Source organism: Typopeltis vanoorti, chromosome 16 (genome assembly GCF_054136105.1).
Source record: "Typopeltis vanoorti isolate ZY-2024b chromosome 16, IOZ_Tvanoo_1.0, whole genome shotgun sequence".
In the NCBI taxonomy this organism is placed as follows: Eukaryota; Metazoa; Arthropoda; class Arachnida; order Uropygi; family Thelyphonidae; genus Typopeltis; species Typopeltis vanoorti.
This window is the reverse complement of record NC_143564.1, coordinates 62041953-62064568: the sequence shown is the minus strand read 5'-3', so window position 1 is coordinate 62064568 and position 22616 is coordinate 62041953. Positions and strand designations below refer to the sequence as shown.

Here is a 22616-nt window from a genome sequence, read left to right as displayed (position 1 = left end):
GAAGACTCATACATAGCACTGACCAGGACATCTAACTGATGTCCAGTCTTCATCTTCTTGTGGAAAACCTTATTAATACATATTTACTGGATATAGAATGAACAAGGATGGGGGCAGAAATTTAGTAGTGCCAACCAAATTGTATTCTTCTTCACTTAAACCAAAACAAAATTATGACACCATTAATGTAAGAGGCCTATACAAAAGAAATGGATCTGCAAAAGAATTGGAGAAGCACTAAGTTAACAAAAAAAAAAAAAAAAAACAGGTAACATTCTTCTAAATAGCAAATACAAGATGGTACACTCAGACAATAATGATTAGGGAAAGGAAGTAGCAGCTCTGGTATTCAACACTAAACACAGGGATAATCTTGAATGGCATTTAATATCAAATAGTGATGTGGGCAACATCAAAACAGAAAACTGGATAATGAGACTTTTGTCCTATAGTCCCACAAAAAAATTCTAAGGAAGAAGTGAAGGAATTTTTTTAAATCATTAGAGAAGGTAGCTAACAAAGAAAAACTGTATGTTTGTTGGAGATCTAAGATAGCAGATACAGTAAGGTTTTGGGAAATTTTTGAGAAAACAGCAATGATAATAATGGTATGCACCTCCTAGATTTCTGTTCAAAACATGGACTTGTCATTGCTAATAGCACATACTGGCATAAAGATGTGCAAAAATTCATGGAAAGAAGACACAAGAAAGAAGAAGTCTCATTAGCTATGTTATTGTTGATTGTCATATCTTTACATTGGATCAGGACACAAGGTATACAGGGGATTTTAAATAGGAAATGGTTACCATTCAGTATAAGAGCTACTGCACTGCATAATCCAGAAGTCATGGTCAGAAGGCTGAATTCCAGTAAGTTGAAATTTGCCTTTCTGAACCATGACTTCTGGATTTATGCAAGCATGCTTGAGAAGAGGCTAAGAAAAATCATACAAGAGAAACTTGGAGAAGAACAAACAAGACTCAGGCTTAGAGGTTGTCAGGATTATATGTTCATTTTAAGATATACAGTTGAGAGATCACAGGAATATTACAAAGATTTGTATTTAAGTTTTGTAGATCAAAAGGTATGACAATATGCTCAACATCATATCAAGCAATACTATATTTGAGTTATAATCAGCAGTGAGAATCGATGGAGGTACAGGAAGATAATTCATTGTTAAATCAAAAATGAGAAAAGGGTGCACATAACCACACTGATCACCTTTCATAAGGTGATCCATCTATATGGATCACCTTATGAAATAAATTGGAATTAGGCCTAATATCGAAATTGGATGCATTCAAATCAGCAATTTACTTTATACAGATGGTTTATACCCCTGAATAAATCTAGTACAAGTCTGCATGATTCACTAACTAAACTAAATAATTCCAGCAATACATTTGGTATGAAAGAAAATATGCAATAAAAAGAAGACTATGAAAACAAGCAGGAACATTGAAAACAATTGCATCCTGAGTGGAGAACCTATAGAATAAGTAAAATATTTCAGCTACTTAGGCACAATTTAGAAGATGGCAATTAAATATGGAAACAGACAACAGAATTAGCAAAACTGATATGGCAAAGTATATAATTATTGAGAAATAGTCAAAACTAAAGTTACTTTATAAAAGTGTTCAAAGCAATTTTAACTTGTGGATCTGACAGCTGGGTACGAAAAAAAACACTGGATCATGGACTGGAGACCACAGATATGAGAGTTCTGAGAAAAATTTGAGAGCAAACAGTGGCATCAATGGCAGAATCATGTTAAGAATGTGAAAATTAAGGAACTTTATATTGTTAGCATTCGTGAATGTGTGGACAGAGCTAATCTAAGGCAGTGTGACCACTTAAGCAGAATGGGAAAGAAAAAGCTATCAAATCAAGTGTTGCTGGGATGGCAAGAAAAAGACTCAGAGGAAGACCAAGATCTAGGTGTGGACTGATAGTAAGAAATGCCTTAGAAGATAGAAGATCTGTTAATATCAGAATCCTGACAGATAAGCCTAATTTTGAGGAAAATTGTTGATGGAAAGTTAGAAATGATGTTCCTTACCCTTACTCTGCATGTAATATTATCAAATAAAAAAATCTGGTAATGTTAAAAAACTTATGGAGTTACTTCACAAAGATGAGCCCTTTCTATGTATGATATGCTCCATGACTTATGGGCCATCCTGTATTAGTCATTTGGTGGTGATGAGGGAGCAATAGAAGGTAACTAACGTAAGAAAAATGAGCATGGGTGAAAGAATGGATCTGGGACTATGCCAGTATTTATAAAGAATATCTGGTGAGAAGAAGGTGGAAATCTAACCACAAAAAGGCAAGAAGGAAATTATAAGATGACAGTTTGAATAGGAAGACCTTGATGCTAGACAACATCAATTGTGTGAAATATTAAGAGCAAATCATACAAGTTCATCCAAATTTTTCCATCACATCAGTTTTGCTTTTAAGGCTGTATTTCTTTTGGAGCATTATATTGAAAAACATAATTCATTATTAACCTTGTTTCTGCCAACCACTGGTGAAATGCATTAGCATGACGTGCAAATTCCCTTCTGAGACGATCATTTTCCTCCTGTCTCTGGACTTCCTTGGCCAGTTCAACATCACGTTCCTAAAAATAAGTCATTATTCAAATTATGTTAATATGATTAACAGAGAAGGTCGATATACACTTATTAACAAAACAGATCTTTTAAATGATATGGTTTACATTACTTCAAAACAATGTTTTAAAAAATATATATATATATAACTATCTTTCAAGGGTTTGAACTATTTCACTGCTTTTCAAAGCTGAGTATGTACAGGGCCATATTTATGCACAGACACACAACGGTCTAGCTGGAGGGGGGGGGGGGAAGCACTCTAAATGCCAGTGAGTGTATTCCCGTAAGCTCTCTGGTCAACTTCTTTTTATGAAGCTTTCATAGTTTCTACATTTGGCCTGGAAATAATGCTGGATATAATATCCACTTTACTTATATAATTTTGCATTGCCTTTGAAATGCCAACTAGACCTCTATGTGAAAGATGTCTTTCATGCCTGGCAAAACACCAGTACATTAATTACTGGAGGTGTCAAGTGCCATGTTTTGTCTCCAGAATAGGATCTCTAGTTTCTATTCCCACCATTTCTTCACACATGCAATGTTAATTAATTAAGGAGGGACCAATACCTCCTCAATTTGAGGGTACAGCAGTAAAATGGCCTCTGTCAGCCATTAGACAGTAAACAAGACCAAACCTGTTAGTAACGCTTCAGGAGATTTCCTGATCAGCTGGTAAATAATCCTTCTGCTTCATGTACCAGGTTGTTCCTGGAGGGGATTCGAGTATAGTAGCTAGCCTGCAGAGGACACTATCAAAGCAACATATGGAATCTGGATTCTGGGCACTCCCCATGCTGTGTCCACAGATTCTTCACCCAAGACATCCTCTACAACCACAGCTCACCTCACTTTCCACATTAAGTCATGCATGCTGTATTCCATAAAAAGGGCAATTGAAAAAAAATAAATTGAGCTAAAGCAGATCAACTTTATATGATCTGCTTTAGCTCATGATTTCCTTGACTCACTTGCTGACTTTATTATTCTCTTAATTCTGATAACTAAATTGACCTTTTTGATTATTTATCTCTAAAAGTTGATCACATATGGAGTCACATAATTTTATGTGACTCCAGTCCAAAAAAAGGTTGTAAATATATAATACATTACTACTATTAATGCCTAATGCTTTTATATCTTTATTTTTTTCCATAATCTAGAAACCCTGCTCTAGAGATCAAACATGGAACATTTTCAAGATGCTTCAAGCTTCCATTAAGCAAGGAGGTGGTCTCACATAAGATGAAATTTATATTCCACTAAAGGGATTCACAAAGTTCCTTACCCTTAGTGGGATTCAAACCCACAACCTGTTTGTTGGAGAGAAGAAACACTATCCACTCAACCAGCCAGGCCAACCAATTATCAAATCACAGAGAGAGAGAAATTTTCCTTGGAGATTTCAATATCCATAATTCACACTAGCCCTTCTACAACTTCACAGACAAAACTAGAAGAGAAGAAGAATTGTTTGCTATCAGTAATGATGTAACACAAATTATTCCTCAACCTACCAAGAATAACAGAAAATACTCATCATTTTTCCAATATCCTAGATAACTTCTTAACTAGCTCTCCTTTCAAATACATCAATGACTGTTAGCTCTCCCCTTGGTAACCTAAACATAACGTTGTTCCATGATTCTTGTTCTACAGGTCATCCTTCTCCTGGCAAATCTCAGCTTTATGTTCTATGGCACTCTAATAGTGCCAACTGTTATGACCTTTGGGATTTCTATGCCTCTCTTCCACAGGTTAATGTTTCTGCATTCCTGATGCTTGCTTGCTCCAAATAAATAAAAATTATTCTTGCTAGGAATGAGTGGCTTTACCTCCCCCTCCCTCCACACTTCACCTAAACCACAGCCTTATCCAAGCACTGGTTCTCCAACAAATGTGCTAAAGCACTCAACAGAAAAATTCAATTTACATTCAATGTCTCTCAAGTTAAAAACTTCAGCATCTAACTCAGCTTACACTAGAGCACGTAATAACTGATAAAATAGTCAAATCCAAAGCAGACTTTGTAAGGGCCAAATGCACTAAGCTTGTCTCTTGCTCTACTGATAGTTGAGCATTGTTATTCTTGCCAAGGCTCCCAAGCAAAACTTCCGATCTACCAAGTTTCAACCTCTCTCTCTCTCTCTCTCTGATAGTCCAATGGTAACCTCTACTAAAGATAAGGTAGGCTTTAATAGTATAAGATAAGGTTTTGGAGACAGTCTTTTCCTCCAACTTCTGTTTATATGAATGCGGCAAATCTCCTTCCACTATCCTACGAACTACCTAGCATGCCTCCTCTGATCTCACATCAGAAAGACATCAGAAAATACTCAATGGCCTTGATATTAATACCTCCCCTCCAACTGTGCTAAGACTTGCTCCAGAATTAGCATTCATCCTGTATCACCTATGTAAGCTGCATTTCTGATCTAGCATATACCCAACAGCATGAAAGCCTTTTTTCCAGCATGTACCTAAAAAGAGAGATAAAAGTCAGCCACTACCTATAAACCCATCAGTTAATTATAATCCCCTTCATATTTATTTACGAATTTAGGGACACAAAACACACATGTTGAAATGATTATTTTACTTATTATTAATAAAATAACAATTGACGTTTAGACCCCTGTATTGAGGTCATCATCAGAAAAATAATGTGTATATGAAAACAAGCTACATGCTCTTGCACTCTACAAGGGTAAATTGAATCTATGCTGTTAATTAATCTTTTACTTAGCCTGACCTCTAGTGATATATAAAAAAAAATAAAAAATAAAAAATAAAAATAAAAAAACTCTAAAATCCTCCCATACTAAGCTTTTCTTCAGGACTTGTACAGTTCAGGTTGCTATACTAAGATTTTCTTTTGGACTTGCACTGTTCAGGTTGCTGTTGAATGTTAAAAAAAAAAACTTCACCAAGTCTTCTTGTACTGAGATTTTTCTTTGGCTTGTTCTGGTTGCTATAATGGTTGCAAAGGGGTCCTCAACATTCTTGGAATGGTTAGACCGTCATTTTTGTTCAGGTTAGGATCGTGTTTGAGCATTTCACATACTTCTTTAAATTTCCTCTCAAACCAGGTTTCAGTGCAGTGTAGAGACTTGGTATCTTTCCAATCGATTCTGTGGTATGTCTGGAGTGCATGGTCTGAAAGGCCAGTGTATGGTTGATGATCTCGTATTCCTGGTTTTAGAGCTTGCTCATTTGAACAAATAGTTTGAGCTCTGTGTTTAAGAGTGCTTATGACACCTAGTTTTTGTGTTGGGTGGTGGTAAGAATTTTTGTGTATGTACTGGCCTGTGTGTGTGTGTGTGGCTGGGTTTGCAGTAGACTGAGAAGGAGAGACAGCCTGAGGGAAGACGCGTGACAAGTGTATCTAGGAAAGGAAGAGAGTTGTTTTTTTCTATTTCAATGGTGAATTGGATACGTTTGTGTTGTTTGTTTAGGTGGCTAAGGAATGTATTTAGTGCTACATGGCCATGGGGCCAAATGGCAAAAATATCAAAGTATCTGAGCAAATTTTGGATTTTAGGCATGCTGACTCTAGAGCTCATTGCTCAAAGTCTTCCATATAAAAGTTAGCTATTGGGGAGGGAAAGTGGTGAGCCCATGACTGTACCTTCTTTTTGAAGGTAAAAATTATTTTGCCACATGAAATATCTGGAGCAGAGTACGCGGGCAAAGAGGGCCGTAATGGCGTGTGGAAATATGTTCTGTAGAAGCACAATAGTATCGTTGATTGGGACATTGGAGAAAAGGGCAGTTATGTCAAAGCTGAGTCGTTGAATGTAATGTCTTTAATTTTGCTTATGAAATGTTGTGTATTTTTTATGTAGGAAGGGGAATAACCTACTAATTCCTTGAGTGTGCCACTAATTTTTTGGCTAAGTGGTAATTCGGGCTGTCGATTCTTTCAACAATCAGACATAGTGCCGTGTTTGTTTTGTGTATTTTTGGCAGGCCGTAAATTCCGGGTGTGCAGGCAGGAATACAAGATCATCAGCCATACATTTATAAAAAATGGATACAGTAAAAAAAATATTCACAACATTCTCTACTGAGACAGCACTAAAAACAAAAAAATTTCAAGAATGCCATTGCCATTCCTTATGTTAGAGCAGTAATTTTCAACCTTTTTCATAATATGGCACACCTAGACTAATTATTAAAATTCTGTGGCACACTAAAAATATATCCTTTTAATTTTTTTGATGACCTGGCAAAAAATAGGCATAATTTTGATTGATTAACACACACAAGATATTAATAATAGTAATTACTTATCCTTTTAGCTCCAAAAAAATGTAAACTATATTTTTGACATTTTGAGTAAGAAAAACAATACTCAAAATTATTTTTTTTTAATTTTTTATTGATTTTTTCAAATCAATATTAAATAATATACATACTTGCAGTTAATTTTAATGAGATATCTGAGCTTGATGTTTCAGAATGTCTTTTGTGCAAGGTCAAATTTTAGATAGCCATACTCTTAAATCATCTTCCAAGGCTTCCAGCCACGATCCATTTTTGTTCTTAATAATATTCATTGCGATAAAGATTGATTCGCATAAATATGACGTGGAGAATGGAAGAAGTACTTCTATTGCTTTTTTGGTAATATTGGGAAATTCACTTCTTAGAGATCACCAAAACGAAGTAGTATCTATTGTTGAATGTTTTACTTTTAAGCCTCTGTCATCTCTTATATCTGTTAATTCGTCCTCTTCTGTAATCTTTAAATTTCCCAATTTACATATGCTTAAGACAAACGGATCTCTTATCCAATCGAAGGATATGTCAAGTGAGGGAAAATATTTTTCAATATTTGTATTTAGTAATCTTAAGGTTTGTAAAATTAGATCTATTAGATTTTCATTCATTCAGTTTGCACTTTTTTCGTTAGTTCAAACATATTTACTGCATTTTCTTTTCTGTGAAGTTATTTGTGAACACACTTATCAAAAGATTAAAGCTAATTAACACACAATTTTAAATCGATTCACCAACCCTAAGTTTCTTAAAATATAAAAAAGCGAGCTTCAGGTGCAGATGGAAGATCAGACACTAATAAATAAATGCACAAATTACTACATTATTTCTTTCAATTAATTTGTTTTCACAAATCTCAAGGCACACCAGTTGAAAATTGCTGTGTTAGAGGCATTTCGGAAAAAATAGACAGAACACTACACAAATACAACATCAAAACCACCTTTAAACCCCCCTGACAAAATTAAGATACCTACTCAGTCCTTCCAAAGATCCTCTTCCACATCTAGCCCACTCAGGTGTTTACAAAATACAATGCACATGTAACTTACCATACATGGGGAAACACGGCGAACCATCCCAAGTAGGAAGGACAAGCACAAACGACACATTAAATACCTCCATTTTGGAAAAACTGGCCTTTCAGACACACACTCCAGGCATACCACAGAGTTGATTGAAAAGGTACCAAGTCCCTACACCGCACCAAAACCTAGTTCCAGAGGAAATTTAAAGAAGCATGTGAAATGCTCAAACACGATCCTAACCTGAACAAAAATGACGGTCTAACCATTCCAAGAATGTTGAGGACCCTTTTGCAACCATTATAGCAACCAGAACAAGCCAAAGAAAAATCTCAGTACAAGAAGACTTGGTGAAGTTTTTTGTTTTAACATTCAACAGCAACCTGAACAGTGCAAGTCCAAAAGAAAATCTTAGTACAGCAACCTGAACTGTACAAGTCCTGAAGAAAAGCTTAGTATGGGAGGATTTTAGAGTTTTTTTTTTTTTATTTTTTTATTTTTTTATCACTAGAGGTCAGGCTAAGTAAAAGATTAATTAACAGCATAGATTCAATTTACCCTTGTAGAGTGCAAGAGCATGTAGCTTGTTTTCATATACACATTATTTTTCTGATGATGACCTCAATACAGGGGTCGAAACGTCAATTGTTATTTTATTAATAACAAGTAAAATAATCATTTCAACACGTGTGTTTTGTGTCCCTAAATTCGTAAATATGAATGCTGATCACCATGTAACCTTAAAAGAAAGAGTCATCATAATTATAATCCCCAATATATATTCTACCATTTTTATTCTACAGCAGACCTCGTCACTGACCCAATCTATCTCTGGACACAAATCATTGAAAGATTTGGAAAAAACTCATGTGGTTACTCTTGATACATCTAAGGCTCTATCTAATCACTTCTGCCAATAAGATCTTTTTCCAAAGCTACCATCTTATGGTCTTCTTTCTGCTCTTTGCAACTATATTGCTAGTTTTCTTTCTGCTCATCCAGTGTGTGTGTGTGTGTGTGTCATGGTAATGGCTTCCTCTTATCAGATTTCTTTATATGCTGGAGTATCCCAGGGTTCTGCACTCTCATCCATGCTCTTCTTTCTATACATTATATTCCACCATTCTCTCTTGACTTTCTCTCTTTCTAACTTCAAATCCTATCTATAGTTTTGCTGATGATGGTACTCTCCATTCCTCTTCTTCACTCAAGAAATCTTCTAATACTCCAACAATTTAAGCTTCAAGATCTTCCAAAAACAATGATTTAAACATTGATCTCCTCACCATTCTCAAAGTGAGACAAAGATAAGCCAATAAATTTGAATGCCATCAAAACATTATTGTTGCTCTGTGTCTGTGTGTGTGTGTGTGTGTGTGTGTGAGAGAGAGAGAATAGTATGTGCATATAAACACACTATACTCAAGTTATAACTTAGGAGTTGAGCCATAGAATGTATAGAAAGATGGTCTCCTTTGTAATTCATCATCAACATGGAACAAAAAGATGAAAACAGATCTTTGCATTATTAATAGATAATCTACAGAACAAGTAAAATATTTCAGCTATTTAGGTACAATATTTAGTGAAGAGAGCAATAGCTGTATAACTGAGAGGAGACCTCCACATAGCCTTTAAAGGAATGCGGAGAACCGACCAGGGCTTCTGACCTAATGTCCAATCCTCACCTTCTCGTGGTGCACCCTGTTGGGTATCTACTTTGATACTGAACGAACGAGGATGGGCTGGCAATTTGGGATTTAGCCGACCAAATTGTATTCTTATTGGTTAAACCAAAATAAAAAATGATGGTACAACATGACAAAATTTCATGCCGGCTGGGGCGTCGCCCGGTTAAACAAGGCCCCCGTTGTTTTCGCCAGGGAACCAGGGCGAACAGCGAAAAGTCGGCTACTGGAACAAATCTGAAAACAAACCCCAACTCAACATCACCAGAGTTAAAGATCGGTACTATCAACGTAAGAAGCCTGAATGGCAAAGAAATGGAGCTAGCTGAGGAATTAGATAAGTACCAGATCGACATAATAGGGGTGACTGAAACAAAAAAGACCAAAACTGGTGAGATCTTTCTAAGCAATAAATACAAAATGTTATATTCAGGCAATGACAATCAAGGAAAAGAAGGAGTAGCCATAGTATTCAACACAAAATACGAGGCTAATCTTCTTGAATGGCAGTCAGTCTCAAGTAGAGTAATGTGGGCAAATATGAGAATGGGGAACTGGACAATGAGACTTATTTGTGCCTATGGTCCCACAGAAGGCTCTACTAAGGTAGAAGTGGAGGAATTTTTTGATGCTCTAGAAAAAGCAACTGACACAATGAAAAAGGAAAAGTTGGTCCTTGTTGGGGATCTAAATAGCAGAGTAGGAAATGATTGTGAGACATACAAAAATATTTTGGGAAAATTTGGAGAAAAGAGCAAAGCTAATAATAATGGCAAATATCTGTTGGATTTCTGCTCAGGACATGGACTGGTTATTACAAACACCATGTTCCAACATAAAAATGTGCACAAATTCACATGGAGAGAAGAGGCTAGGAATAAGAAAAGTCTCATTGACTATGTTATTGTTGATAGTGATGTTTTCTCCCTGGTGCAGGACACCAGAGTGTATAGAGGATTTGAAATTGGAAGTGATCACTATTTAGTCTTGAGCAGGATAAAATTGAATTTCATATTGAAAAGAATAACATGTAAGAAAGTTTTAAAGCGAATAAAAGTTGAGCAGCTCTCAGATGTGAACTGTAGACTAAAATACAGAAAGATTATTGAAAAGAAAATGAAAGAGTTTGAGAACAGGAATCAAACCTTGGAGATTCAGTGGCAAACTCTGAAGAAAACATTGATTGATTCTGCCAGAGCGGCATGTGGTGAGGTTGTGTGCAAGGATAAAAAAATCAGAACTCCCTGGTGGACACAGGAAGTTAAAGAGGCAGTGAAGGAAAAGAAGAAAGCATATCAAAAGTTCCTGGCAAATAAGTCAGCTTTTACTCTTATATAATACAGAGACAAATGTAAGAAAGCTAAACAGTGTGTAAAACTAGCTAAACAAAAGTCATGGGAGGACTTTGGCAAGAATATAGAAAATAAATATCAAGAAGGTGGCAAAATATTCTGGAGGTTGTTGAAGAAGCTTAGGAATGGAGGAAAGAGTGCTGTAAAAGGAATTAGAGATGATAAAGGTGAAATGAAAACAGGAGAAAAAGATATCCTTGAAGTATGGAGTAATTACTTTGAAAAACTGCTAAATGAAACAAGCAGTGATGACAGCACAGTGATAAACAACACTGACCAGTGCTGTTCATGCAGTCAGGAATACATATCCATACTTGAAGTAGAAAAAGCCATCAAAGGCTTGAAATGTGGAAAGGCAGCAGGAGTAGATGATATTCGACCAGAAATGCTGAAGTATGGTGGTATAAGAGTCTTACAGTGGCTGCACTGCATAGTTCAGAAAGCCTGGACAGAGGGACGAATTCCCGATGATTGGAGTAGAGCTCTCATAGTACCCATATATAAAAAGGGAAATAAAACTGAATGTGAGAATTACAGAGGTATTTCCCTACTGAGTGTTCCTGGCAAGATCTATGCCAGTATACTTGAGAAACGGTTGAGAAGAATTGTGGAAGAAAAGCTTGGTGAAGAACAAGCTGGATTCAGGCCAAATAGAGGCTGTCAGGATCAGATCTTCACTTTACGACAAATAGTCGAGAAAGCATGGGAATATAACAAAGATCTGTATTTAAGTTTTGTCGATTTGGAAAAGGCATATGACAAGGTGCCAAGAGAGAAGCTATTCAATATGCTGCAGTTATATGGTGTCAATGGGGCATTATATCAAGCAATACTTAGTCTTTATTTGAGTTGTAAGTCAGCAGTTAGAATTGAAGGAAGTACAGGAAGATGGTTTAATGTTAAATCTGGTGTGAGACAAGGATGTACATTATCCCCTCTGTTATTCATTATCTATATGGATCACATTATGAAGGAAAGTGGTATTAAACCTGATATCAAAATTGGAGATGTTAATGTCAGCTCTTTTCTTTATGCGGATGATGTTATACTTCTAAATAAATCTGCTACAAGTCTGCAAGATTCTCTGACTAAATTGAATAGCTGTTGTAATAGATATGGTATGAAGGTCAGCAATAAAAAGACAAAGACAATGAAAATAGGCAGAATCATTGAAAATGTCAACTGTGTTGTGAATGGAGAACCTGTGGAACAAGTAAAACATTTCAGCTACTTAGGCACAATTTTTACTGAAGATGGTAAATTAAATATAGAAATAGACAACAGAATCAGCAAAGCTGGTATGGTGGGAAGTCAATTGAATAAATTCATATGGAATAAGAGAGAAATTAGTCGGAACACTAAATTAGCTGTATACAAGACAGTGTTCAAACCAGTTTTAACTTATGGATCTGAGAGCTGGGTCAGAAGTAAAACACTTGACCAAAGACTAGAGACCGCAGATATGAGAGTCCTGAGAAAGATTAGAGGCGTGAACAGATGGCATCAATGGCAATATCATATTAAAAATGAGGATATTAGGAAAGAACTTGACATTGTCAGCATCCAGGAATGCATTAGCAGAGCTAATCTCAGGTGGTATGGTCACTTAAATAGAATGGGAGAGGAAAGATTAGCAAAACAAGTGTTCTCTGTCAGGTTGGCAGGAAAACGACCCAGAGGAAGACCAAGATATAGGTGGATTGATACGGTACAAAGTGCCTTAGACGATAGAAATATAAGATCTGATAATGTTGGAGTCTTGACAAGTAACAGACTGATTTGGAGGAAAATTGTAGATAGGAAGTTAGTAATGATGTAATTTTTTCATATAGTACTGTCATATCCTGTACACCCCTTGAGGGTACATAGCAGGAATTTGATGATGATGATGATGATGATGATGAGCAATTTAAACATGGAAAGATATAATACAATAAGTAGAACTAGTATGGTTGAGAGCCAAATCAAATAAATTTATATTCATTATCATCATAACACTAATTACAGGTATAGACCATATTGGTCTGTTCCAGTCTCATTATCCATCCAATATCTTCTTTTTTGAGGTCTACTCTGGCTTCTCTTTCCAGTTGGCTTATATTTTAGTATTTGTTTAGGATGTCGGGTGTTGGCCATTCGGTTTACATGTTCAATCCCTTTTTGTTTATAATTGTTTACTTTTTCTTCTATTAATTTTGTTTTTAGTTCTTTTAAAATGTCTTTGTTCCTTTTTTGATCTAATAATGTGTATTTTACATTATTCTTCTCATAAATCTCATTTCACTTGTTTTTATTCTTTGTTTATCTTGTTTGTTTATTGCCCAAATTTCACTGCCATATAATAATGTGGGCACTGCTAAAGTATTGTATATTTTCAAGCATGTTTCTTTTTGTTTTTGTACTATATTTGGGTTGAGTGTTCTATTTATCAGGCTTATAATCTGTAAAAATTTTGAAGTTTTTAATTTTATGTTTTTTTCTCCTTCATATGATATTTCACATCCAAGATAACTGAAAGTATTTATCTGTTGTATTATTTTATTATTAATAACTATTTCACTTCTAACTGGAGTTTGTCCACAAAATGCCATTGTTTTAGTTTTATCTATGGAAATTTTCATTCCAAACTGTTCTACTATAATGTTTAAATTATATATTGCTCTTTGTAAATTGTCTTCCTTATCTGATATTATTACCTGATCATCTGCAAATAATAGTGTATTTATTTTGTTATTCTGGGAAATTTCTATACCTTGATTGTTTAAGGTGTTACACTGTATTAATATTTCATTAAGGTAATTGAAAAGTGTTGGAGACAGAGGGCATCCTGGTCTTACTCCTTGGTTTATAGATTGTTTTTTAAACAACTTTCATTTATATTTATTTTTATTTCATTATCTTTGTATATATTCAATATTGCATGTAGTAAAATATTAGGTATATTTATTCTTTGTAATATATCAAACAGTATATATCTTTTTACTTTGTCAAATGCTTTTTCGTAATCTATAAAAAAAAGATGAGTTTCCAAATTAAATTCTTTTCTTTTTTCTATAAGTAGTTTTAAACAGAAAGCCGCATCTATTGTAGAGCATCCTTTTCTAAATCCATTTTGACATTCTAATAATATTTTTTCACTGTATATTTTTAGTTTTTCATTAAGTATTCTGCTATATATTTTGTAGAATGTATTCAATAAACTAATACCTCTGTAGTTAGCAGGTTTTGTTTTATCCCCTTTTTTAAATATAGGTATTACTATGCTTGTATTCTATTCTATTGGTATTTGTCCATTTGTAATTTTATTTAAAAATTTTAGTAACCTTTGATGAAATTTTTTTCCAGCAAATTTATACAGTTTGGAGTTTATCCCATCTTCTCCTGCTGATTTGCCATTTTTTATTTTATTTAGGTTGTCCTTTAATTCTTTCATTGTTATCATATCATTTAAGGTATTTTGTAAGTTTCTGGTGTAATTATTTTTGTGCTAGTATTATCCGTCCAAAGATCTGTAAAGTAATCCAAGAATTCTTTTACATCTATTACAATTTATATTTGCAGTTTCTCTTATATCTGAATTTATGTGTTTTAGTATTTTATATGCACTGGGTCTTATTTTGTATATGTCATTTTCTAGATATGATACAAATTTTTCCCAGCTTTCTCTGGGTCTCTTTCTGGTTTCTCTTTTGGCTATTGCTCGCCTTTTTTTAAATTCAATTTCATCTTCTTGTTTTTTTGCTACCTAACCATCTTTTAAAAGCCACTTTTTATTTTCAATTATTGTTTTTATTTCATGTCCCACATATGTAATTTTTTATTTTTATGATATTTTTTGTGTGTTCCTAGACTTTCATATGCTGATGCGATATGAAATGCATAATTTCTTTTATATTATTCCATTCTTTCTCAATGTCTTCATTTTCTTGTATTTTTTCCAAGTAGTTATTAATCTCTGTTGGTATAAATTTCTTATACTTGAATCATTCAGTAGTCTTACTTTGTAATTAGATTTTGTTTCTCTAGTTTGTTCATTTTTTGTATTTTTTGTAGCCAGTTTGGTGGAAATCTCAGTTTTGCCTATACTAAATAGTAATCTGTGTCAATTTCTAGCTCTCTTCTAACTTTAACGTCTAGGAAGAGGTTTGCTGCTTTTTCATTTGCTATAAAGTAGTCTATTATTGATTTTTGTCCTCTTGCACACTACATTTATTTATGTATATTTTTATGTTTGTAAAATGTATTCATTATTTTTAATTATTATATATTGCATAATCAGTGAGTGGCTTTCCATTTTAGTTTACTGTTGGTTCTCCAAATTTTTGTATATTATTGTTAATTTTTTTCATTCCTATTCTGGCATTAAGATCTCTGGCTATAATTATATGGTCTATTTTATTTAATTTTTCATATATTCCTTGTAACTCTTTGTAAAAGTAATCATGATAATATTCAAACCAATTTAACCTGTGGATCTGAAAGATAGATTAGAAAGAAGATAATAAATCAAAGCTAGCATGACTGCATACAGATCAGATCATTGGCAGAACCATGTTAAAATATGGTTCTGCCAATGATCTATTACTGATTAACTACAAAGGAACCTGAAATCATTAACATTCATAAGCGTGTGACTAGAATTAATCAAAAGGCGGTATAATATGCTCATTTAACACGTTTGCTGCCACTACTTCGGCATAGTTTGTTCCCATACACCAAGCAATTTCACTTCTTCAAGGTCAGTACGGGTAATCTCGTTGCCGGCGGTAATCGACATATGAGTATACTCGTAATTGGCTTGTGTGGAGCATATACCATCTACGAGTATACACAGTTTTGTTGCTAGCTCCACACGCCAAGCATTTTCACTTCTTCAAGGTCAGTATGGGTAATCTCATTGCCGGCGGTAAGCATCATACGAGTATACTCGTAGTTGGCAGCAAACGTGTTAAACAGAAAGGAAGATGAAAACTAGTAAAACAGGTTTTTTATACTTAGACGATATGGAAAAAAGTCCAAGATTTAGGTGGATTGATGCAGTCAGTATGTCTTAGAAGACCAAAATGTAAGATATAACAGCACTGAATATCTTAAATAAAATATTAATTCAAAAAAACATGACAAGATGATAGAAATAATAAAAATCAATTGTATAGTATCATCATAGTAATGTGTAAACCTCTTATGGGTATATATCAGGAAATAATAATGTTGGTATCTCTTGTGGTTTGTACTTAACTATGTTTCACAGAAACCGCCAATGTAATTTTCAAACAATACAGTCTTGAGAAGTTTGTTAATGTTGATGCTGCTGAAATTTGTTTCCTAGTATTGGATTATACATTAAAATTAAATAAATATAATAAAATAATGGAAAGTTACCTGAATGATTTTTTGCAAATTTCTCCATGTATCTTCTAATGCTTCCATTGTGAACCATGTGTATGGATTAGCACCAACGTTAAAACTTTTGATCTGTCTATCTAATGCTGCTAATGCTTCAAAATCTGCTTGAGCTGAACTCAAGGAGGATTGAAACTGAGAATGAGCTTCCCTTAATGCCTAGAAGAAAATGAGTCTCATCAGATATAATAGCATTTATCTAATAGACAAGCTTAGGTGCTGAGTGTTACTTATAACTTATTTTAACTACATAATTAACTGTAACATGTAGTGAAGATGCTGGTTTGAAATCCAGTAAAATAAGCTTGTTAATAAACATATTTTTTTATAATTTAGTTCATATGGTGTTGCAATATCATTAAAATAAGTTACAAATAATAGAATTTATATCTGCTCCTGTATTAAAACAAATTTCTGATAAACATAATTTGCTAAATCACCAATAATATGGCATGGCAAAAATCCAAAAAAGGCGCTTGAGTAGCAGCTCATTAAACTGGTCAACAAGGTTGCAAATTTATTTTATTTTATGAAGGACTGATATATTTATATGTAATTTTAAATGCAAAATCTGAAAATGACTAGATTGTTTTAATGACCACTGGTTGTGAGAAATATGCCACTGCTAACCTAGTTTGCCAAGTGCTTAGCATTTCAACTCTCCAACAGGCTGCAGATTCAAATCATGTAATGAACAGGAATGTTTGTGATTGTCTTCAGGTAAGAGATGTGTTTCATCACCTGGTATGAGGCCACCATCCTGCTTACTGAAACAGAGTGGTGGCATCATTCCAGAGTGAATAATAATTATTCACAATTACTCACAATTAGATATGGGTGAATACATTCACCCAGTGCTCAGTGAGCAAACCTGCCAATGCATGTCATGTACACTATCTGATCAAAAGTATCAGGACACCTACTCGAAACTGTAATCAGATTTTCCCTGTGACACACTTTCCAGTAGTGGACATTAATATGGAGTGGGTCTACCCTTTGTTTCTATGACAACTCTAACTCTACCGGGGAGCCTTTCTACTAGGTATCAGAACATCTCTGGAGGAATGGCAGCCCATTCTTCCTGAAGAGCTGTAGCCAGAGCAGTTCATGATATGGGTCGTTGGGGTCTGGAGTGAAGTCTGCGTTCTAATTCATCCCAAAGGTGCTTTATTGGATTCAGGTCAGGGCTCTGGGCCAGCCAGTCCATTTCTGGAATGTTATTGTCCACAAACCATTCCCTCACATACACAGCTCAAGGCAAAAACATGATGTTAAAAAAGAGAATCATGTCATTATATATTAACAGGATTGAAGAGTTTAAAATATTTTAAGTTAAAACTTTAAAGGAAAACATAGATCTAATCCAAGGAATTGAAAAAATTAAAATAAAAGTCTTAATATGCTAACATATATAACATTATAAATTCAGATCTAAATTTGAAATCCAGGTCACAGCTTCAGAGCCGCTTGTAAAAAGTTATTCCAGTCATTCTGATAAGCATGTAAGGTGCACTCTTTTACTATATGTTGCATAGTCTGTCATGGAGCACCACAATCACTATTGGAGCTGACTGTCTATTCCATTTATAGAGTATCTCCACATAGGCCATGGTTTGTCCGAATCCTATTTAGTATCGACCAGGTTTTGGAAGGTAGATCCAAACGTGTTATGATTTGATTACCTTTAAACATCAAAAGATATATTTCAGTGATTACACCACATTTTTTTATTATTCAGTTATATAAAACACTGAAATAATAGTTCCCGACAAGTTTCGTAAATTGTAGGATTAACATCTTCAGGAGGTAAATAGTATAACTTAAAGTTTAAACAAGAGAATTAATAAATACAAATCATAACCGTCTGGCTATTCATAAAACTCAAATAACAGAATGCAGATATATTCAACGTCAATAACGTTATATATCTGCATTCTGTTATTTGAGTTTTATGAATAGCCAGACGGTTATGATTTGTATTTATTAATTCTCTTGTTTAAACTTTAAGTTATACTATTTACCCCTAAAGATGTAAATCCTACGATTTACGAAACTTGTCGGGAACTAATATTTCAGTGTTTTATATAACTGAATAATAAAAAAAATGTGGTGTAATCACCGAAATATATCTTTTGAACCAATTAGCCACAGAAGTCTACATCTGCAATTACATACCTTTAAACATGTTATGCAAATGTTCATTCGTATTTTCCTTCCATATTTCCTTGATATTTATTCCCCTATTTTGATAGAGGATTAAAATTATTTAGGTCTAGTTCTTCTACTGCTCGTAGTGATGGATGATGAGATTTCAATCTATTGACGTTAAGAGTTGGGAGGTCCTTATAAACAGGTAGGTTTGGATTACCAGAAATTTTTTGAAATTCACAGACTAAAAAATTCAATCTACGTAGTTCTGTAGGAATAATGCTTGCTAAAAGAGGTAACCAATAAGTTGGAGTCGATCTAATAGAGCCTGTAATTAATCTTAAGGTATTATTCAATTGACAGTCGATAATCCTCGTGTGAGGGCTATTCAGCCACACAGGAGCACAGTATTTAGCACTTGAGAATACCAGAGCAAGAGCTGTTGTCCAAAGGGTAGAGGCCCTTGAACCTCAAGAAGTGCCACAGTGTCTGTAAGATATTATTATATGCCTTAGTTTGTATGCCAAGTTTGAAAGATGTTGCCTAAAAGTGAGAGAACGTGTATATAATAATAACTTCCATATAATAAATTCCCAAATACTTAGGGAATTTATTATATGGAAGTATAGTATTGTTCAATTCAATTTTTAGTTCCACATTTGCCAAGGTGAAAACAAGATATTACTGTTTTGCTCCTATTTAAACAGAGTCTCTATCTTTTAAAATATTCATCCAGTATAGTTATGTCAGCTTTTAGAATTTCTTCTGTATGACTTATGCATTTGTGCTGTATAGTTATTGCTCTATCATCAGCATAACAAAATTTCCTTGATGTAATGACGGGAAGATCAGATCTATACAGATTGAATAATAAGGGAGATAAAACAGATCCCTGTGGCAATCCATTATTTAACTTCCTTTCGTTTCTAGTTTTATTACCTATAGCCACTATAAATCTTCTATCTCTTAGCATATTGTTGATGATATGGACTATTGTTTTGCATGGGATGATTTTATATAATTTATAAAGAAGGCCTTGTCTCCAGACAGTGTCGAAGGCTGCTGATAAATCAATAAATGCTGCAGATGTTTTTAACAATTTTTGAAAACCAGCTTATATGAGTGAGTTATTAAAGAGAGAACCTGGTCACAACACCCACGATTTTGTCTGAAGCCAGCTTGTTCTATTGGAACATGTTTAAAAATTGTGGAGCTTATTCTATTATAAATAAGTCTTTCAAAGAGTTTATAATAACAACTGAGGAGAGTAATAGGTCGGTAACTTTCTGGTTTATGTTAGGCTTACCAGACTTTAAATTTGAAAGTATTTTTGCTTTCCCTCACATACTTTGCTTTATGCAGATAGTATTGCCATGCTGATACAGACAATAGTCATCACCAAATTGATCTTCTACTGTAGACTGTACGCAATGGGTCAAAATGTCCTGGTGGCCTTCCATATTTTGATTTCTGTGTAGTTTTATGAGAGGGCCAAGTCCACATAAAGAACATCCCCATGCTGTAACGCCACCTTCTCCAAATTTCACTGTTGGCACTACACACGCCTGCAGGAATCATTCTCCAGGCATTTGGCACACCCAGACTCTCCCATTGGACTGCCACATGGTAAAGCATGATTCATCACTCCAAATCACATTGCCAGTTGTCCACTGTCCAGTGGAGTTGCTCTTTACACCACTGCAGGTGGCATTTAGCGTTTACAAGAGAAATGTTTGGTTTATGGGCAGCTGCTCGACAATGGAACCCCATTCTTCTTAACTCTCGACGCACAGTCATGGTGCTGGCTGGACAGTTAGTAGCACTGCGGAATCCCAGGTGATTGTTTCACTCGATATCTGGTGATTTCCACGAACCACCTTTTTCAACACTAGACGGTCCCTGTCTGTCATTAAACATGGCCTACCTGACTGTGGTTTTGTTGTGGTTGTGCCTTCGCATTTCCACTTCACAATCACATCACCAACTGTTGACCTGGACAACTTGAGGATGGTTGAAATGTCTCTGACAGATTTCTTACTGATGTGGCAACCAATAACTAGTCCACGTTCAAAGTCATTGAGCTCCCTCGACCTACCCACTCTGCTCGTACTTTTTATCATTGAACAACACATGGCTCCATGCCTCCTTTTGTACCGGTAAGTGAGGTCGTAGTGACATCTAGACGTCAGTTTAAAAATTACAGAGGGGGGGGGGGGTCTGTATCTTTCCCTTTGCACCAATCACTGACCTATAGCAGCAAATGACTATTTTGTGCCATTTTTTTCTATCTCACACTAAATAGTCTCAAATATGATATCTCCCTTAGCCTGACCTTCCTACTGAACTACTCTAGTTGGTTGCAATTCTTTTGCTATCATCAGATCTTCTGCAATCTTAATAATAATTCCTCTGCAGTCATCTCAAATCACTCATATCTGCCAAAACTATTAACTCTTTCACTTTTCCCCTCTTACTCTAACAGTGTCACTAACATTGTTATTCTTTGCAGCAAAAACACAATTTCATCACAATCTTCAAGTATATACCTGATTATGGAAATATCATAACACTGTTTTCCTGCAAAGTGTCCCTCTGTAATTTTATACTCTTTTCTCTTCTCCCTCACATTTACATTTTTACTCCTCTCCACTGTACCACTCTTGAAATGCTTCTCCAATCACTGAAGCTCACTATCCTGTTGACGACTGTATCACAGCCAATTTTCTCATTACAGTCACCTTGTCATTTTGTATTTCATTCACCTTAAGTCAGTCCTAAATTCCTCTCTTTGTTCTCTTGGCACTCAATTTTCATACCTTATGTGATAGTCATCATACCATGCTCACTTTTGACATGAAAAGCAGTTCAGGCACTCACTTTCATAACACTTGAATATTTTTAACATGTGAACACAAGAAAAGTTAATAACAGTTATTTACAAATATTTCAGCTTGAGATTAACAAGCCATTATCAGAACCATTGTAGCTCAGTCAGTATAGACGAAGCCCTTTGATTGGAAAGACCTGGGTTCAATTCCTGTCCAAGACATGAGGAACCTTTATCTGGTCACTTTCAACTAAAGGTGAGTTAGATGGTCTCATACAGAGATAGGGGTTTTTTTCACCTGGAAACTCAGATTTTTCATCCCTGAGAACAGGTAAACTGACCTCGTGAAAACACGAGGTCAGTTCAAGTTTTTGATGGTTTTTTCCCTACCTCAAGTACTAATATGAACTCCTGGTTGCATTTCTGTTGAAAACTTTCTACTACAGTTCTGTCACTGCTCATTTCACTTAACAGTCTTCCAAAGTAATTACTCCTAGGATATCCATATCTTCAGTTTTTATGTCAGCTTTATCATCTTTGATTCCTTTTACAGAACTCTTTCTTTAATTTCTAAGCTTTTTCAATGGCCTCCAAAACATTGTCACTTCCCTGATATTTACCTTCTATACTCTATCGAAGTCTTCTCATGACTTTTGTTTAGCCACTTTTACACACATAGCTCAGTTCTTTTACATTTTTCTCTGTATTCTTTTAGGATATCTGCACACTTGTTCACAAGGAACTTTCAGTGTGCATTCTTCTTTTCCAGGACTGCATTTTTAACTTCTTCTACCCACCATGGCATTCTGTATGATCTATTACATAAGCTTTTTCAATGGCCTCCAGAACATTTTGTCACCTACCTGATATTTACCTTCTGTACTCTTACCGAAGTCTTCTCATGACTTTTGTTTAGCCACTTTTACACACATAGCTCAGCTCTTTTACATTTTTCTCTGTATTCTTTTAGGATATCTGCACACTTGTTCGCAAGGAACTTTCAGTGTGCATTCTTCTTTTCCAGGACTGCATCTTTAACTTCTTCTGCCCACCATGGCATTCTGTATGCTCTATTACATACAGAAAACAACTTCACCACATGCTCCCCTAGCTGAATCAATCGATGTTCTCTTCAGAGTTTTCCAGTGAGACTCCAAGGTTTGGTTCATGTTCTTGAACTGTTTCTTTCTTCAATAATGTTTGAATAGTTTTCAATAATGTTTCTTTCTTCAATAATGTGAGTCCACAGTTTACTGGTAAAA

General features: G+C 34.9%; 1 protein-coding gene across 1 annotated transcript in view; it reads right to left on the bottom strand.

Moving 5' to 3' along the window:
- Positions 1–22616, bottom strand: part of alpha-Spec (alpha spectrin) — a 509808-nt gene that overhangs the window by 71189 nt on the left and 416003 nt on the right. The window contains exons 43-44 of the mRNA XM_090406229.1: positions 16359–16538; positions 2523–2635 (exon numbers count right to left, since the gene is read on the bottom strand). Of these exons, the coding sequence (XP_090262355.1) occupies positions 2523–2635; positions 16359–16538 (293 nt within the window). The remainder of the gene's footprint in view (positions 1–2522; positions 2636–16358; positions 16539–22616) is intronic.